This window comes from Atractosteus spatula, chromosome 27 (genome assembly GCF_055471065.1).
Source record: "Atractosteus spatula isolate fAtrSpa1 chromosome 27, fAtrSpa1.hap1, whole genome shotgun sequence".
NCBI lineage: Eukaryota > Metazoa > Chordata > Actinopteri > Semionotiformes > Lepisosteidae > Atractosteus > Atractosteus spatula.
This window is the reverse complement of record NC_142732.1, coordinates 3,363,256-3,382,398: the sequence shown is the minus strand read 5'-3', so window position 1 is coordinate 3,382,398 and position 19,143 is coordinate 3,363,256. Positions and strand designations below refer to the sequence as shown.

General features: G+C 44.1%; 1 protein-coding gene across 1 annotated transcript; it reads left to right on the top strand.

The window, feature by feature from the left end:
- Positions 1-2,019: 2,019 nt before the first annotated feature.
- Positions 2,020-18,682, top strand: ywhag1 (3-monooxygenase/tryptophan 5-monooxygenase activation protein, gamma polypeptide 1). Its single transcript, XM_088906818.1, has 2 exons — positions 2,020-2,269; positions 12,670-18,682. Exons 1-2 carry the CDS (start codon positions 2,183-2,185, stop codon positions 13,324-13,326), a joined length of 744 nt encoding a protein of 247 aa, XP_088762944.1. The 5' UTR covers positions 2,020-2,182; the 3' UTR covers positions 13,327-18,682.
- The last annotated feature ends 461 nt before the right edge of the window (positions 18,683-19,143 follow it).

Sequence of the window (19,143 nt, the reverse complement as noted above, 5' to 3'; positions counted from 1 at the left end):
GATCTGCAAAGGTCTGAAATCCCTTAGTTGGACAGACACGAACAGGAGTGGAGCTCCTAATGAGTGATGAGTATGGAATTTCTCTGGGAACAAGAGATATACTACAGGCTCTTTATCACAAAGTTGTTAACTGCACCTCTACACTTCCACTGGACTGCTGACAACTGACAGTGCAAAGGTATGTTAGCTACAGATTAAATTAAACACATTGTGCAGTGCGGATTAGGCTGGAAAAACCATAAAACACTGTCTGGGAGAAACCTAATGTTGCCTTATGTTAAGAAAATAAATATGGATACTTGTGTTTAATCCAGTAACATTTATGACTCCCTTTAACTCACTGGGTGCAAATCATTAAAAAGTTTCAGAAAAAAAGTTTATTTCTGTGACTGCTATTTCATTGCAAAGTCTGGCTCATGAGTTAAATCATCACCCAATAAGAGAATGCATTGGGGAATGTTTACCGAGGTGTTAAGAAAAAGAATCTTTGGCTTCACCTACTTGAAGGCCCTTGGCCACAGGACCCCCATTCAGAGGTGAACCATGGGGTTGCTGCAAGGTGGGGACGGAGCAGAGGAGATCTGCAGAAAGACAAATACGAGCTAGAGGAAGAGGCTAAGGGGTATTCATGCTTTTTTCAGGAAGTGATATCAAGGAGAATTACGAGTTAGAGTAGCAGAGGTGTGTGAGGCCTTGGTTACTGTCATCCCTCCTGAAGCTTTGTTAAATATCTCCATTTCATGATCAAGTGAAATGAGGAGAACTGGCTCCTTTTATTCCTTTCCCAGATCCTTTCAGCTTTCCTGGAATAGACTGGACGCTCTTTCATCTAGATCTGAATGCCTGGCCCTTTGGCCCTTTGGGATTTTACGCTGTTTGGTGTAGTGCTTCTGTATGTGGATCTGAAGCTGAAGTTGCCCGTGGGTCTTCATAAACAGAGCCATTTTGGGTATTGACTGTTCAGATCACAGAACGTTTATATTGAATCCATCCACCCATTTTCTAACTGCTTTATCCAACACAGGGTCATGGGGGAGCCCGAGCTTATCCTGGCAAACAAGCAACTGGCGGAAAGCAGGATACACCCTGGGTGGGACGCCAGTCCATCGCAGGGCACACACAGACACTGACACACACACACAGCAGAGCTAGTTTTCCCTAAGAGCCAAGTCTTTGGACTGTGGGAGGAAACCGCAGCACCAGTAGAAAACCCCCTGGAACACAGGAGACAAACTCCACACAGAGCCTGAATTCCAGAACCGAAGCCCGGTCCAATTTCTTTTCACCACAAATATTTTAATTTCAAATCCCATTAAATACCCGAATGTGTGAAATGCTTTACTCCAACACCTTGGCAAGGGACAGGGTTACTACCAATTGCTTTTAGCTCTAAATGAAAACGCAAATTACTGTAACTAACATTTGACATTGGACATTCTTGCTCTCTGAAAAGCTTATGGTGTTAAAAACCTGCTTAACAAATGCTTTTAAGTTGTATACCCTGTTCACTTAAACGTGTTTTATTTCATTATTATACAGTATTCAAAAATCAGTAGGCCAATAAAAATAGCATACATCGCCAACAGACTCTCCCCACTATAGCAGCAGACATACCTTATATAAAGCATATACAGTACCATTGTCCCATATGGCATTCAGGATTCGGTACAAATACAGCTTATACAGCTTTTCTTCGGGGTCTAAAAGGAGAAGAACTGTGTGCCACTTTGCCTAACCTAAAACATTTCAAAGAAGGTCACATAATAACAAAAATACAATACGCCAATTTCTTAATCGGGGCGTTTCCTTTCTCACCTCCCGAAAAGGAGGAATTCGGCCACACGAACTACATCTCCCAGTGTGCCAGCGCCCGAGCAGGAAGCGCGAGCCTGACACGGGAGCACGGCGGCGATTGGCTCCAGCCCTGTCACGCAGGAAGTCCGGACTCCCAAATAAGGCTTCCTACATCACGGCTCGGGGACCCGCCTCTTTGGAGTGATGACGCAATGTGGGGAAAGTGTAAGGAGGAGGGGTGAGGGGGGGGGTTGGCCCGTCGGCACGCGCAGACAGCAGGGAGCAGCTGCAGCAAGCGGATCGCATCGCATTTCACTGCATTGCAAGTGACATTTTAACATTTCCTCTAAAACTTAGAGAAAAGCACCTATAAACGACACTTAAAAAAATGGTAGATCGCGAGCAACTGGTGCAGAAAGCCAGGCTGGCTGAGCAGGCAGAACGATACGACGATATGGCAGCTGCCATGAAATCGGTAAGTTTCTCCTTCAAATTCGCCGTTCTCTATTTTTAACAGGCTGCCGTCTCTGATCAGTTCAGGATTTTCTGAACGTCCTCAGTTCCGCTATCCCACTGCCTGCATCTTTTGTGTGTGTGTGTGTGTGGCTTTAGTGACATGTCTGTGCATCTTTCAACCAGAAATAAAAAATGTCGCATACGCCTTGGAAAATAAACGTTTCATCTTGCAGTCGCGGGTTAAAAGCTTTTAGTGGCAGCACAATCTGGGTGTGAAGTGTAGGATTGTCATCTTGGCACCGTGAAAGGCCAGAAACCATTAGAAATGTCAGATTTCTGAGAGACCACCTACATTCTAAATGTCTGACATCAGGACCCGCGATTCAGTCCCATCTCATTGTGCACCAGGATCTGCAGAAATGCTCGTGGGGTGTGTGCTGGAAACGTGGAAACAAAGGTAAAAGCAGCGATCATCTGTCAGGGGAAGGAGAGCGCTATCGGGAAAGGTGCCCGCATGCGGACTCTCTGATCTTGGGGCGGTGCCTCCTCTGCCTTGAGTCCCTTGTCATTAATTCAGCCTTTCAGAACAATACAAAAAAAAAAGATGGACCACACTAGACAAATGACAGTAGATTTTCGAGACATCCGGCTTTTTTAATACCGCGGTCCGTGCAGGGGGCTGGGTATGTGTATCTGAAATGCAGCGTGGGGCGTGAGGACGGGACGTGGTGTTCCTCGGGACATACCGGGCGCTGGAAGCGAGGATATAAAATTGCAGTTTATTTGAATGCATCGTCAGCAACGCGATAGCTGCACTGCCTCCCGATGTGCACGACTTTTTTGTCTTTATATGTCCCCCACCAACACCCCCCGCCCCCCCCCCCGCCATATCGCCCAACCCTGTGCGATGCTCCGGGGATTTAAAACGTCAGGCTGCCCGGTGCGAGAAACGCCGGCACTGCAGGCTCGGAAGCCGGGGTGCTTTTTGTGAACCAGCCTCGCCTGTAGACTTGCTGTACCCCCCCGTTCCCCGCCCTTCCGCGGCAGTTTTGGGGTCTAAATCAAATGACAGTACAGCGCAGGAGAGGATCCTGAGGCGTAGCAAACGTGGGAGGCGGCGGCGCCGCTTCCAGAATGTTCTGCGGCTGCCGTATTGCAGGGAAGGGCGAGCAGCGAGCCGCTCTGCGTCCTGCCCCGCCGGGGGGTCCCTGTGCTGCTGGGAGGCTGCCTCTCCTGGACCGGGAGGCGATTATTACACGCGTGTCACTGCGTGGGGCGAGGCGCACAGCACCAGCAGAGGGGAGGGAGGTGGTGGTGGTAGCTGGGTGGGTGGGGGGAATTGAATCGTTTGCATTTACCGTTCTAACCTTTCGCTGTTTTTTTTTTCTCCCCGTTTTTGTTTTTATTTTCGGGGGTGACTTTTCTGGGCTGCTGCTTCACGCCCACCCCCCGGATTTTAACGCTACAGGTTCAAAGCAGGAAACCGCATCCCACCTCGGCAAATAATTCAGCTATCAGCTAGCTAGGCAGGGGAGGGCAGTCGGTTGTTATAGAAACACGATGCGTTATGCAACCTTTTTTTTAAAAAAAAAAATCTGCGACTTGTTTGCAGTTCTCAATTAGTGCGGCCGTGAGATAATGTTTCATAAAGAGGTTTGTGCCGGGCTTCAGTGTGGCTGGACCCTGATGCGCGCACACACGTTTTAAAATATCCCCAGAATCCGTCACATCCCTCCAATGCATTAGGTGTCAGGGGGCGCGTGTCTAATTTTCGCGTATTTTAAGGCTTTCAATTAAAAAGCGGCGAAGATGCACGGGCGTGAGGCGATGCTGAACGGGAGCGCAGTCGCTCACGCCGCCGATTGGACACGACGCTCGTTGCGTGACGAAAGTGTACAGTCATTGGGAGCAGGGCGTCTGCTCTTGGCGGCCCTGCCCAGCCCCGTTACCAGTGGGGGGGGGGGTGGTGGCTGTTTTTTAAAATGGTGTTGACCTGCGTCCCGTGTCGGGAAGCCCAGAGGACACCGTGTCGGGCGGCGCGGCAGCGTGCAATTCGATTGCCCTTACCAACGCAGGAGCCCCGTTTTGCCGACGAGCTCAAACCGCTTTCGGTGCTTCCCTCTTCCGGCCGGCGTGCTTTTTAGGGCGCCTAACCGGGAAGGATCCGGGAGGCTCGGTGTTTGTCCGAGGGACTCCTGCAGCCCCTGGGCTGGCACTGCGGTAGAGGGGTGTGTCCAGCGCCTCGCCCCTCGGCTGAGGGGAATCCCTGGTCTCTGCAGTAGTGGCCACTGTTCAGCACGACAGCAAAGCCTACACTCGTGTCTCCTATCGCTGGTTACAGTGTTTGTGCTGTTACAGTAGGTGACACCTCGGAAAAACAACATTGAACTTAATGTTGAAATACAGGTGAAAATGACCTGATTCGCTCCAAGCGCGCGTAGATGGACATGAACATGAACCGTTTGAGTTTAGGTATTTTCCTGATGCATTTGGATAGTCTCACACTATAAATTACTGAGTATATGTTACAACAAATAGAATTTACTAACACGTTCTTATGCAGGCAGTTATACCGAAAATGTTTAATGAAATGGTTATGTAGAGAAATACAATTTTACATGATCCTTATAGTTTACATACTATCATGATTAGATTTTCATTCTAAAAAGCAAACAGGATCAAGGTTGTTAAAGTGTACATGGAAGTAGGTTTCAGCATGTGCCTCCTTTCAGAAAAAGGGGGCTGTTGTACATTTCCTGTACGTAACAGCACAGGCCACAGGGTTCAGTTCTTCATTCTGTATTTATCTGCGTGGGTCTGTTGTATCCAGTTATAATTCATTCAGATACCGACTGACAGGTGCTTTTCGACTGACGTTGATTTGGTATCACAGTTAAAACCTCGTTCTCTTCCTTGCCAAACTCACTGGCTATCCAGATATCCAGAAAGTGGTTTAGAGCATGAAAATAGGATTGGCATATTTCAAAAGCAAGGTCCCACACAGCCTTTTTCAGATTTGACTTTGGACATGTTAAAGACGCGCATTACACACCTCAATCACTGGAGGTATAAAGGGGTTCAGCTTGTGAAGTCTTTCAACCCCTTTCCTTGGAATTACCTTCCATTTCAAGGCTGCAGCTTTAGAAAACGAGGGCGGGGCAGTAAGGAGTCAGTTAAATTGATTTGGGAAGACGATCTCAGTGGGACTGTCCTCCATGTCTCAGCCTCAAAGTGCCACGCACACATTTCTTTTCTAGCCCTTGGGTCGCTGACGTGCTAACTCTAATAACACGTTATTCCATTGATAAACATTGCTACTAAAGGCAGATGAATGACCACCATTTTGTAGCTGAATCATTCGACAAACATATGGCCAAGCAACATGGCATTGCAAAGTCTATGGACTTTGTTACATATTAGCTAAGTGTCCATGATCCTGTAGTCCTTAAGCCAAGAGTTAATGCTCTGTTATTATGATACAGTCAGTTAGTCTTGCTTACCTCTATCAGCTGTGCAGCTCAGAGCAAGGGGAGTGTAGCTCGGAAGACTGTGGTCACCTTGTCATGTACAGTAATATGAAGATGTATTGCAATTGTGGGGGGATTTTCTTATGTCAGATTAAAGCTTTGCAGCTTTTATAATAAGTAAATAGTATACCGCTTTCTTCCTAGTTGTTGAATTTCCGTAAATGCTTATTTGTCTGTTTGTTCCATGGCTTGTCTTGGTATCCTGAATCATTCTTAATTATCCCCTAGCTGTGTTGGCTAAAGTCGTTTCTCCGTGCTTGATGTGTCCTGTCCTTCATCACAGTGACGTCAGAATGGCTCACAAGCAGCCTCTTGAGCACGATAATGTCATTTCCCTGAAAATGTTGTGTAGATAATGTGACATTGGCAGAACTGGGAGCAGAGACATACCGCTTACAAAAGAAAAAAATATCAGTCACCTCTTCCTTTAGTAATGGATTTCCTTTGCCTTGTCTGAAGCAAAAGGGGAAAAAAAACCTTGATTCCTGAGAAACTGCAAATCAGAACATTAATTTTAGATGTTCAGACCACACATTTTTAAAGCTCCCATTGAATAAAACATCAAAGCCCAAAACAAAATATGTCTTCAGACTTTTTTGGGAGGGGGGAAATGGGGAAGTTTTTTCCCCTGGACACATTCTTGATGATTTTCAATCAGAACCTGGATTTCTAACTGTACCATCTAGGCATTATCATTTAGTACATATAGTAATGTGGCACACATCCTCAAATGCTGTTGTATCTGCAGGGTCTCTAACCAGGCTTGTAGCTCCAATCTATATTGCTGAAAACCTCGAACTGCAGGGTCTTTTAAAGAACCATGTTAAGCTGTACCAGAGAACATGGTGAATCTGACTGGCTGCTGTAGCTGTTCGCTGAGGTGTGTTTGAATTACCGGCAGGAGCTGAGAAACTGATGGCTCTGCTCGCCGGCACGGTTCCCCTGGGGCCTTGAGTTGATATTGAAGCCCGTATCTAATAAATAACAACGTAACATCCAATATTGTGGTCATGGAGTGCGCAGCTCAGATGGGGAGAGGGGTTCATTCCTCTAAGTACAGTCCTTAAAAATCCATTTTTAAGCTACTTACTACAAGAGGCACCAGTCATTCATTTTTTTGCTATTGTTTCATGCTCTTTGAGCTGCAGACCCTTTAGGTGTTTTATTTTTAGAAGCCTGCAAGCTGTAAGGAAAGCCGTTCATTGAGAAACTGCAGTCATTTGCGGTTATATAACGCTATAGGGCCACTTGAGTGCTCCTTTCCCCTTGGTTGAGTCCACAGTCATTATTCCTGTGACAGAAGGCGTCACGCACAGCATTACTGGGTAGCTGCTTGGGCAGGTCACATCAGCTTATCAGGGGAGACAGCCCTGTGCGTGTAGTATGTAGCACTTTGTGCTCTTTAGACTGGGCTGGGCTTAGAAGACAGGACTGGGCTTTTCATCTGCTCTCTGTGTACCGTGCTGCTATACTTAGGAGCCCCACCCCCACGCCCCAGATTCCTAGCTGTGCGTCTGCAGACATCAGATGTCCATTCTTCAATGGGTGTCGCCACCAAAATCCAAGTCGCTAATCTGCCGTTTTCACTGACTGGACCCTGCAGTATCTTGGGCTACATTCCCAGTTTTTCAGAAATAGGACAGTGTCAAACACTCGGTCGTGAGACCAGGAACAAAGGAAGAAAATTCTGCAGCAGAGCCGTGTTGTGGTTTTGGTCCACTTTTTTCCCCCCAGATCTATTACACTACTCACTAGCACTCAGAACGCTCTAACCTCCATTAGTGGAAAATGATGCTGTGCCGGTGCCCTTGAAAAGTGAGTAAATGGCTCATGTGGATTGGGCACAAAAATCAAAGCATTTTGATGAGAGACTGCATAAGAATCAAGCAGGGAAACTGTCAATCAGAAAATATGCTCTGAGAGCAAGTTCCTCACTGATTTAAAATAGGACTACTTATGGTTTATTTTGTAAGATAATGGGCTACGCATTCATTACAATCAATTAAAACTGGCAGCAGTATTTTCAAATAGATCTGTTTGACAAAAATGTGAATTTGTCATCCGTATTGTATGTCAAGAGACGCGAGATACAGGCTCACTCACTTGGCTGACAGCAGAGAAGCAGGTGACCCATCCAGGCAGGATTGCTCCTGGCCTGTGATTGGCTGTCAGAATCATGTGACTTACTGGAGAGACCCCACCCCCACCCCCACGGCCATCACGTGATCTTTAAACAGCAGCATTTACCAGACGTTGGAATGATAGGTTGCCCAGTGTGCAAGAGTGTAGTGCTCAAAGTTTTTAACCAGTAGCAATAACCTGATAAGTGCTAATGATCCCAATCCACAAGAAGGGGGGACTGCAGTCTGCAGTAGTTAATTTTTAATCATGGCACACAGGAAATCCGTCTCTAATGGCCGGGCCTTGATTGCCTTATTGACTGTGCCTGTTCATTCCAGATAAGTTGTTTCCGATTTGTCTCCCCAAGCAGGTTTAACTCTGGAAAAGGGGAAGCCGGGTACATTCCAGTTTCTGAGAGGAACACAGAACACAAGTGGGTGCAGGATCTTTAACGCCTGCGGGCTGTAGGCCTGTAGGTCATACCGCCTGCAGGCTCTGTGTATTTCAGTATTGATTTGGGTGTGACAAGAGGTTCAGATTTCTGACTAGAAAGACCACCGAACAGTGGGGATGGTGTCAGTATTTGGTGCACCTTTCGTTGCTGTACCAGGGCGGGACTCGCAGTTCTAAAAGAATCCCCCACTGCCATCGCCAAACCCCCCAGTTTCTGCAAGGGCTGCCTCAGTTTGGGGAGTGCAGCAGGCTGGGGAGGGCGAATTTACTCAGGACAAACTGCTTCAGCATCGGAAACAGTTCAGCAACGTCCCCTGCAAGAGGGCAGTGCAGGAGAGTCAGCTGCCACAGTGCCTCCCAGATTTAAACACTACTGGGGGAAAAAAAGCCACTAGTATGAAAGTAAGGAGGACCTGTTCCACTGGTAATATAATCAGGTCAGTGGGAGTTGGTAAGAACCTCCCGAGTTCAGTGCAGAGAGTCGTGTTCTGTGATGTCTTTGATGAATGATCCCTTCAGTCGGCTTTGTTGTTTTTTTCTTAAGTTGGGCGGACAGCCGCCGGGCGGTCAAGTGTACCGGCCGGAAGCCGCGTTTCTCAAATCCGCAGCCAGATGGTTCCGCCGAGGACGGCTGCTGCCAGGCTGGAGGCCTGCGATTCCAGGGGAGAGCCCCTCCTAGCGGGGAGAACCCACACGCCGCCGGCCCAGCGCACACGTCTCCTGTCCCTCCCTCCTTGCTCTTCATTGATGGCCCTTTCCCTGTCTCTGGCATGTGGGCCCTGGCTGCCTTCCTGACAGCTGTGGAGCCAGACTTGAGCACTAAATGAGCGGATTGCTTTGTTTCCATGGCAACTGGGGACTGCACATGATAAATTGCTTCTCACCAGCTTCAGTAGGTCTAGGCGTATAGCGGGTAGGAAGAAAAAAAATCAAACTGAGTGTATAATTTCAACACTTCAATACTGTTGGAACAAAAGGAAGCTTAATTATTGTTGGTGTGAAGCGCAGAATGACTTGAGCCTTCACGAGCTCAATTATTCCTTGTTTGTAACTGAAATGCTGGTTTGTGTATTTGTTGCCGGTTGCAACTACCAAGAAATGATCCTGGTAGTTGGCTTCATGGGTGCGCTCGAAGAAGATGCATGGAAGATTGAAGGGAGAAATTTGGACACTTTTTTCATGCAGTGGAGCTATGCTCTTTTTATTTTTACAATCGCTTGTAACAAGACATTGACAGATCGATCTCTGCATAAGATGGCTGTGGCAATTCCAGAAATTGGGAATTGAAGTAGCTCATTTAAATATGTAAAATTATAATATTCAAATGGCCTAGCAGGCAGTAGACTGTCCATTTTTAGTTCAATATGGTCTTAGCTTTCAGCAGAATGATATTAAAATATTTCACATGACTGTACTCTGCTGTTGTTCTTTAGAAACAAAGAGTTTACTCCCTCGTGCACCAATGAGTGCGTTATCATCCGAAAGGCAGGTAAATGGTAAAGCAAGGAATAACAGTATAACCTACAGAAAAGGCAGGTGGCACTAGAGGAAGGATAGCCTGTTGTAGAAGGACATACCCATTTGACTCAGACAGGCCAGACCTAAATCCAGAGACTTGAGAGAGTTAAAGGACACAGATTTAGAATGGCGGTGAAAATGAGAACAGATTAGGCACAGAATGGAAAGGCAGCCCCCTTGCATTCTATAGTAGCTGTCAAATGAAAGTAGAGAGAACGATTTTACACACTGCAGGAAAGCGGGGATCAGAGACTGGAGTCTCTCTGGAGGTGCCGTGCTTCTGCAGAGCAGCAGTTTACATGTTCTGTGTGAGCCTTTAGTTGTCAGTGAGACTGAGTGACGACCTCTTACTGTACTGTACATCACCAGGTTTCAATGCAACTTCTCCTTTCCAGAATTTGCAAAGACTGTGCTTTTTATGCCATTTATTAACACCAGCTTGCTTTGATCCATTGGATCCTTAAATATGGAACTAGCCCTTTATATGTCTTAAAACATATGTCTACAAAAAAATGCCTGCAGCCATTGCAGTCTCACATGCAACAAAGAAAGGATAACTAAGGCATTGTAGATCAGTTTTGCTCTTGCCTCCAGATTCCTGAAAAAATACCATTCATTTTGCTAAGGTTGCGGCTATCAACACTACTTTTTGAGTGAATAAAACCATGTTCTTGTCTAGAAGGTCCTTTTTGATTAAGACAAAGCAATTTCGATGTGCTATTGTTTGGCCTAATTCTATTGTTTTCAGAGTATTGAGAGAAAGCAGATTTCTCACTGTCTGTATGAGAAGGCAGGGAGAAATTTGTATGACAGTTCTCTTATATGATAATAGCCCATTATGTTTTATGAATCATGAGCAACAGTCTTTTTCAGTGAACAAGATTAGACAGATTTGTTGTTTTTTGGCACTTTAAATGATTGTAGCACCCTATATGAATTAGAAACAAAGCATTCTCAAGAACCCCCATATGGAACAACCAGATGTAGATCATTAATCAGATTTGGAGCATTTAATATACAGTGTGAGAGAGCTTTTGAAATACCATGCCAAAACTAAAATTTCACTCTAGTTGAGGCTATGCCAAAGCTGAGGGCTTCATCCAATGCTTAGTTGTAGGGGCAGGAGAAAGGTTGTACCTTATTTCACAAATTGCTCTTTATAACTGTAAAAGCAATGGCAGCCCGTTTTGACATTTCGAGTAAAAATAACATCAAACAATTTATGACTTAATAGATCCTAGAGACCCACTTTTGTTGAGCTCAGTTGGTAAACTGTCTTAGTTATTCCATTTCTATTTCCTATTCTCACCACAGGAAATACAATCAGACCTATGTAATTGAATATCAGCCCCCCAACAATTGCAAAAGAAGAAGATAATTTTATAAGCTTATCCCTACCATTTAGGTACTGCCGTGAAGATGGAAATGCCTTTTTTTCTTGTTTTTGTATTAAAAATAGTGTACAAAAAGCAAAAGGTTTGGTAAAAAAATGGAATAGGAAGAGGTGTGTTCTTTTAGGTGGAAATGTAAGTATATTTGGCAATGTAATTTTAGAAATCCTTACTATTGTAATAATAAAATAAGTAAAATCTACAAAATAAGTCTAACATACTTGCTTTTAATGAACCGGAACTTAACAGTACTGCCTGCACATACGTACTGTAGTCTAGCAAGTAAACTTTATAATGGAGATAGCCCTAGGGTAGTGATTGCTGTGTGTAGCTGTAAGTTTGACTAAGTGTACTAAATTTAGAACATAACATGGTTGCCCTCTTTAATCCATGGCATTCTGTGGTATGTCCCATCACTTTGATCCACAAGTGGGTTTGAAATGCTTTTCTGAATAAAATGAAAAATAAATAAAATGTCTATCTTGCAGTCTTCAGCAAGCATGTCATAATCTATCATCTAGATGTCCACATTTCACGGTAGAAGTTTTTTTTTTATTTGTAAGTGTCGTTAGAACTCTCTGAAAAGGCAGACATACACCGATTTCCTAATATGTCACTTCTGAAGGTTTATAAACGTGCTTTTAATGGGGATATTTGTAATTTGGTGTGAAGCCTCATGGGCTCAGATTAGGCACACTTCTGTGTGTACAAGTGAGCTGTGTATTGTTCTGTCAGTAAGGCTGAAGGGCGTTTGTCTCAGTCCCAGTAAATGATGTTGCAGTTTCACAGTTTCGGGGAGGGTGTGCCAGTTTAGCGTCTGCTGTAGTTCTGCCAAGGTCAGCATTGCTGTGCCAAACCTATACTTTCATTAAAAATCATTTATCCTTGCTTAAACTGTTTCACACATTTATACTGAGCTTTAACACGGTATCATCGGATTTAACCTGTTTTTCTTCATTTTGTCTCTTTGCAAAGGTGTTAATCTTTGCTTTACCAAGCGTGCTCGCTCATTTCAGCATCTGTCCTATGGGTTCTAAGATTTTAAATATTTTCTGGATTTTACATGTCAGTGGATGCAAACTACAATGGTAGTTTATTTCAGGTTGAGGTTTGGTATACCACATATTAAGGAGGGAAAGAGTAATTTTTATTGAATATATTTTTATTTTTAATTTGGGCGTCAATGATCTTACTGTAGGTTCCCAAAGACAAAAGTTGCTCTTTGCATTGTGAATGAAGGTGTGGCTTAATCTGTGTAACAACAAAAAGTACCTTGGTACTAGATCTACTGTACTATGAGTCGCTGGAGCATGGCAGTATTTTATTTCATTTCTAGATTGAATCGGATGAGGAAGCTTGGATTATCTGAATGGCCCACGCCTCATCCTCCCTTGTCCTCTGCCTTCCAGGTGACAGAGCTGAACGAGGCCCTGTCCAACGAGGAGAGGAACCTGCTCTCAGTGGCCTACAAGAACGTGGTGGGCGCGCGGCGGTCCTCCTGGCGCGTGATCAGCAGCATCGAGCAGAAGACCTCGGCGGATGGCAACGAGAAGAAGATCGAGATGGTGCGGGCGTACCGCGAGAAGATCGAGAAGGAGCTGGAGGCCGTGTGCCAGGATGTGCTCAACCTGCTGGACAACTTCCTGATCAAGAACTGCAGCGAGACGCAGTACGAGAGCAAGGTCTTCTACCTGAAGATGAAGGGCGACTACTACCGCTACCTGGCCGAGGTGGCGACGGGCGAGAAGCGCGCCACCGTGGTGGAGTCCTCCGAGAAGGCCTACAGCGAGGCCCACGAGATCAGCAAGGAGCACATGCAGCCCACCCACCCCATCCGCCTGGGCCTGGCCCTCAACTACTCCGTCTTCTACTACGAGATCCAGAACGCGCCCGAGCAGGCCTGCCACCTGGCCAAGACCGCCTTCGACGACGCCATCGCCGAGCTGGACACCCTGAACGAGGACTCCTACAAAGACTCCACACTCATCATGCAGCTCCTGCGAGACAACTTGACACTGTGGACAAGCGACCAGCAGGACGACGACGGAGGGGAGGGCAACAATTAAAAGCCGGTGGACTGGGCAGCCGCTTAGCTGATGCTACTACCGCAAGCAGTCTTTATTTTTCCACAAGTTTAAAGATAAAAGAGGGTTGGGGGGAGGGGGGGAACCTTCCAGTAGTTAAAAAAAAAATAGAAAAAAAAACCACCCTCCTCCTTCTTGATCGCCTCTTCGACATTTGCCAAAACACCACTTAGAGGAAAAGGTCGGTCAGTCAAAAAAAAGTGGCTGTTGTTGGATTGGAATGGCAGCCTCACACTGGCATCTGGACTGTTCTCGTAGTACAAACAACGTGGAGCTGCTTATTTAACTTTAGGGGGGGGGGCTGATGATGTGAAAGATAGCAAGATAGAGCAAAAACGTGAATGTGAAAGCCTCAAAACATAGTTTGCAATGGTTCCAGTAAGCTTGAAGAAGGGACTCCCTTTGACCTGTTCAGAGAGTACTTCCAGGAACACCCAGCACATCTGAATATTAGTACCCTTTCGAAGGCGCACTAACACACGTGTGCACCGAATTCTAAAAAGAAGGAAGTCTCCACCTTAGTTTAAACTTGGAAACATGACTCATCGGTAACTAGCCAACATGGTAGTGATGACCTACAGCAGGTGCACAGGGAGGATATGGTAAATCTTCTTTCCCCTTGCATGCCGATCTAACGTGTTGTTAACCCTTAAGACTGAAAGCCATTATCGAGGGAATTCTGGCAAAGAACACAGAGAAAATTGTCCAAATGATGATAATGTGTGGCCACGGAACAAGGTCAAGCATTTACTGGAACCATGAGCTCTTTGGGGGCGTTAAGGTAACACTGAAGGCAGAAAACTGATGTGTTAAATGGGAATAGATCTTAAAGCAGCTTTGAGGTTTGTGGTTTGTTTTTATTTGTTTTGTTTTTTTATTCTTAAAAAGAAATGCACTTGCCTATTATACTGTTTCCTCAGTGTAAGACGATTCCTGCTCCAATATTCTCGATAATACAATATTGTGCATGCTGGTGACGTATTTATGTAAGGTAGCTTGACTTTATTAACTTATACTGTAGGTGTTATGTATTCCTATGAACAAGAAATGACTAGACTTCAAACTGATTTTTTATTTCCTTTTTATTATGAGTTTCTTTTTTTTTCCATTTGCTGAAGTACGCTATACCAAATCAGTGATTGTTAACAATAAATTGATCTGTTATGGACGTTGCTTAGTGACATGCAGTTCTGTATTTGATTTGTTAAAAGCGGAAGAAAACAACACCAGTGTTAGCTTACTCTTACTGTCTGGTGTTTGTCATGGTGAAATTATAATTATTACAGTGTAAACGATTAATATGTTGTTCTTAGAATGACCTTTCTGTTTGTGCTCTCTTCTGTCATGCAGTGAACTGTTTAAGGTTTCAACAGTGGTTTATTTTATCAGAATCAGTGTTTCTGTAAGGAGTTCCTTCACACACGGACCATTTGATTTATTTTGGATTTTTTAGCAGTCTCCTGAGTGATGAATATATTGAATGTGAGTCAATATGTAGCGGTCGCACAAAATAAAAAAAAAAAGAGAGAGCTCTTCTACTGCACCATTTCATAGCTGATTGTGGGGAGTTGTTCTGCATTGTCATTATGGAGTACACCCTTGTTTCTAAAGAGATCATGACATGGTTTCATGCTCCTGATATCGCGGGCCTTTCCTCACTTCTGTGACTTGACGCTTTCTTTTGCCTTCTTTGCGATAAAATAGCTTTTTGTTTGAATGGAACATTGTTAAAAGTCAAGTAAAAAGACTAGGATGCTGGAACCAGCATTACTGCAGGTACCCTGTATGCAGCTGACATTAATTATTCTTATTTATTTATTATTTAGTGTAGTTAATTTAGAATAGTCATGAATTGAATTGTATTGCTGTTGTTTCTCAGGGTTGTGTTGGATCTAGCAGTAGGGAAAATGGTTGTTGTAGTCCCATTCATTGTAGGCGGAATGGAAGTTCCCTTTTTTGTGTTTTTTTTTCTGGGAAAATGTGGTTGTGTTCTCAACGGGGATTTGGCGTGGGACGTCTTCATTCATTTTGCGTGACATTGCTTCTCAAGAAAAAAAAAACGCAGGAATCTGGAGAGAGGCACACTTGCTGGTGGTGGGAGAGACTTGTAAAATGAGAGGCGCTTCAGACCTAGATTCACAGACACATATTCTGTTACACCGCATCATGGAAAAGCAAGCACAGGCTAGGACGGGCAAACTGTGCTGTCACACATAACAGAACTAAGTACAGCAAGCATGGTACATGGGCCATTTCCATTCCACCCTCACCTCCAACACATTTGGCTTTCTCCTCTTTGATGGTATTGCGATTTACTTACATCTGCTCATGGAAGCCCTAAGCTGCACAACAGCAGTTATGCAGGGGGTTAAGCTTTTAATTTAAACACTTCAAACACCTCAAATCAGATCTACATCTGGGGTTACAGATGAAAATCTACTAATTGGCCTTTTTCATTTCTACTACATGGCTGGAAAAAAAAAGAGTACAAAGGCATTTTTTGTCCTTGAAAATGAAAACCCAAAGAGAGATGCATTGTTCTCATCTGTCGTAGAGTGGTACAGGGGTCAGAGTGAGGAGCGAGGTTAAGTGAATCACAGCTGCTTTTTCAAAAACAGGGGCCATACCGTATGTAATAATGGGCAGTTGATGAGATGGTAGAAGAATGAAAGTCCTTTGTTTATAGAGAAAGTATCTCGCTTGGAAAAGGCAGGAAGAAACAGGGATGGATCTTCTTCATGAACCTTCTTTGGAGGTTTAATGAGGGATCTGTACAGTGGATCATTTGCAGAATTGGGAGTAAACTCTTTAAACAAAGGGCATGTTAAGATGGGGAGATTTAAGGGAAGTGCTGGTTTAAATATGGAAGTGGGAGGTGGTTACTTCTGGTTAAAGTATTCCCACTTTGGGGAATTTTTGCTGTGGGGGTGGTGAGGGAGAGTGTCAGACTGAGAAGTGAAAGAGATGGGTTGCATTGAACCCCGATGGTGACAGGAGAAAGCAGAATTAGTACAAGCAATTCCTGAAGTCAGGCACAGGCACTAGGGAATAGCTAAAGGACAGAAGTACTTTCATCTTCAGGACATCTTCCACGAGCAGAGAGTGGCAGATAACAGCTACCGCTGTTCTTTACTGATAAGCCACTGACAGGTCCTCCAATGAGGATTCTCTGTGACCTTAAAAAGTAGTTAATATCATCAAATTGTTACTGAAAATTCAAAGGCTGAAGTAGTTCTGAAACGTTGATCAAGGAGCACTGAGTAGCCAAGAATAAATGACAGGTCAGACGTCCCAGACCAGCCTTATTAACCCTGCTGCATAAATTAATATTTAACTTCTCACCTTTCAGGGGCACAATTCCAAGATCCATCATGAAATAAAACTGAATTCAATAAAAGGGATAGACAGAAAAACCCAATGCTGAACAGTTCAGAACATCAAATGTGAGTCTAAGTGATTCTTACAGTTCCTTCTATTTATATACTGTAGCACTTTTCACCCTGAAGAATCCCCAATTACATACAGAAGGGTATTTATCTGCCACTGAAGTGCAGAGGTCATAATAAAGCAGCAGCCCCACTACATGACAGATCAGGTGGAGGTGTGAGAAATGAATTGAATTAGGGAAATTTGAAGGGGGAAATCACGCAAGGCCAGATTGTGAAAGCCCAGAGTAGAATTTAACCAGAACACGGAAAAGTTTTGGAAAAGTGCTATGTCCAGTTATTGTGGACCTCAGTTGTGGACCTCAGTTTAAAGTTTAAAGTTTCATCCATAGGACAGTCCCTGCTAAGGCATGGTGTACCCAGTTAAACAGAATTATTCCACTTAAAAGGTTCCTGCATATTAAACCAAGCTGAAGAAAGTGATTTTGCACCTCCTTAAAGTGCTTCACTTGCGAGGAACTCACATTCTGTGTCATTCTCCAGGCAGGGAACTCGCAGTTGAAAAGACCAATTCAGATCAACACAATTGCAAACCCAGTGACTGACATCTCTAGAACCAGGCTGGGAATGAACACTTCTAAGCATCTTAGGTTAAGTTTACCAGGACTATTTTAAACATTTTGTTGACTAGCAGGGGAAATGTGTTCTTGAGGGGATCTGGATTGTTACATTAAAACAGATTTGCTGCATTTGCATTTGCTGCAAATAGCTACAGTACAAAGAGCTGAGACTTAGGACAGTCACCTGGGTGAGATGCAGGAAGTGCTCATTACTAAAAACTCATTGTTATGCATCTGCAGCGTCTTAATCTGAATTATTTTGCTGATGCAGTTATCTCTTTTAGACCTTAAATCACAAGCAGTTTATCCACACAGTCATGAACCCACAGATACCCTCTTTACATTTGGCAGGGAGAATCTGCTGTTCCTACAGATTCAAGGGCAGCAGCTGTGGGGAAAGCAATAGAATTGAGGTCTTAGATAAGTCTATATTCTGAGTCACTAGTGAGGCTTCTCTTGTGGCTTGTGACCTTTTGCAGGAGTTTGGCCGATGGCTGCCAATCCACATAATTCACGAGATGAAGCAGTGTTTTAGTTTGGGTCATGCAAGCCCTCTAATGCACTCTTTAAAACTGACTGGAGAAACAGACTTTAAACAGGGTAGCAGATCTGGCAGATAATGCATCCCAGAATCCTCCCTTTTCCCCCCACTCTTAATTATCAGTGTACTGTACAGCTGTTACCATGCAACAAGAGTAGATAGTTGGTTTTGTCATGTTATTGTTGGGAATAGCAGGGTGGGAGGGAAAGAGTTGTTACTTGAAGTCCGAACCTGCTCTCTTCTGATGAATTTGTACATCTGTACAGAACAAAAAGGATCTCAACTGCTTCAAAGCCACTGTTTTTGTCTCTTTAAAACGTGTGGAGTGAAATGGTTTACACAATTACTTACGAACACATTTTGTCTTCTCATTCCTGTTCACACTGACGATTAGTATAGTGTTCAGTCCTTAAAAACGAAAAGCATTGCGAACAGGTTGCAACTCACAGGATTTCATGGCTGTTTATGCAACAGTTTATAATTATATGCATGCTCTGCTACATCATTCTATAGAAACTGAGTAGGCCAGGGAAACAGGAAGACAACCAGGGAACCATGGCAACAGTCCTAAGGGGCCAAGCCATCTTTTACTCGCCTGTCTGCAAGGGCAATGTCTGACTTGGGTGTCATGAGGAAAAATGAGTGCTAGCAAAAGGCCCATTTCAGGAGGAGGGAGAATCCTTAGAAGAAAAGTGGTGTTTGATCAAGTACTGTTGTAAAAGCATGTGTACGTTTTAGGAGAGTCGGTTGCCTTCTGTTGCTCATTAAAGATATTGGTTTCTTGACATAAACTGAAAACCTTTTGTCTTTTGTTTCTCATTATGTTCACACAAGGGCAAGACCTCTGACCTGGTTTGCAGCTCTATTGCAAAGTATTTCCTAGCCAGATACTGTTGGAATTAGCCTCAGTCTTGGGTCTCACTTCAGTCACCATACTGTATGTTGATTATAGGAAAGAAATGTAACTAAAGCATGTGACTGTACAACATTAGAAGTCATTTAAAACCTATTCAGATTTGTCCATCTGTCTGGGGTGTAAAGCCATGAGAAATACAGTACAAGGAAACATATGTGGACAGTTCTGATAAGTGAAACTATATTCAAACTACTGACATGTTAAATATGATCTGGATTCAGTTCTATCTGGATTCAATTCCATCTGAAGATTGAAATGAAACCATATTTTGGGATTTGGGGATTTAAATTTCCAAGAAGTGCTCAACACATCTTATTGCATATTCCTCTATTTTAA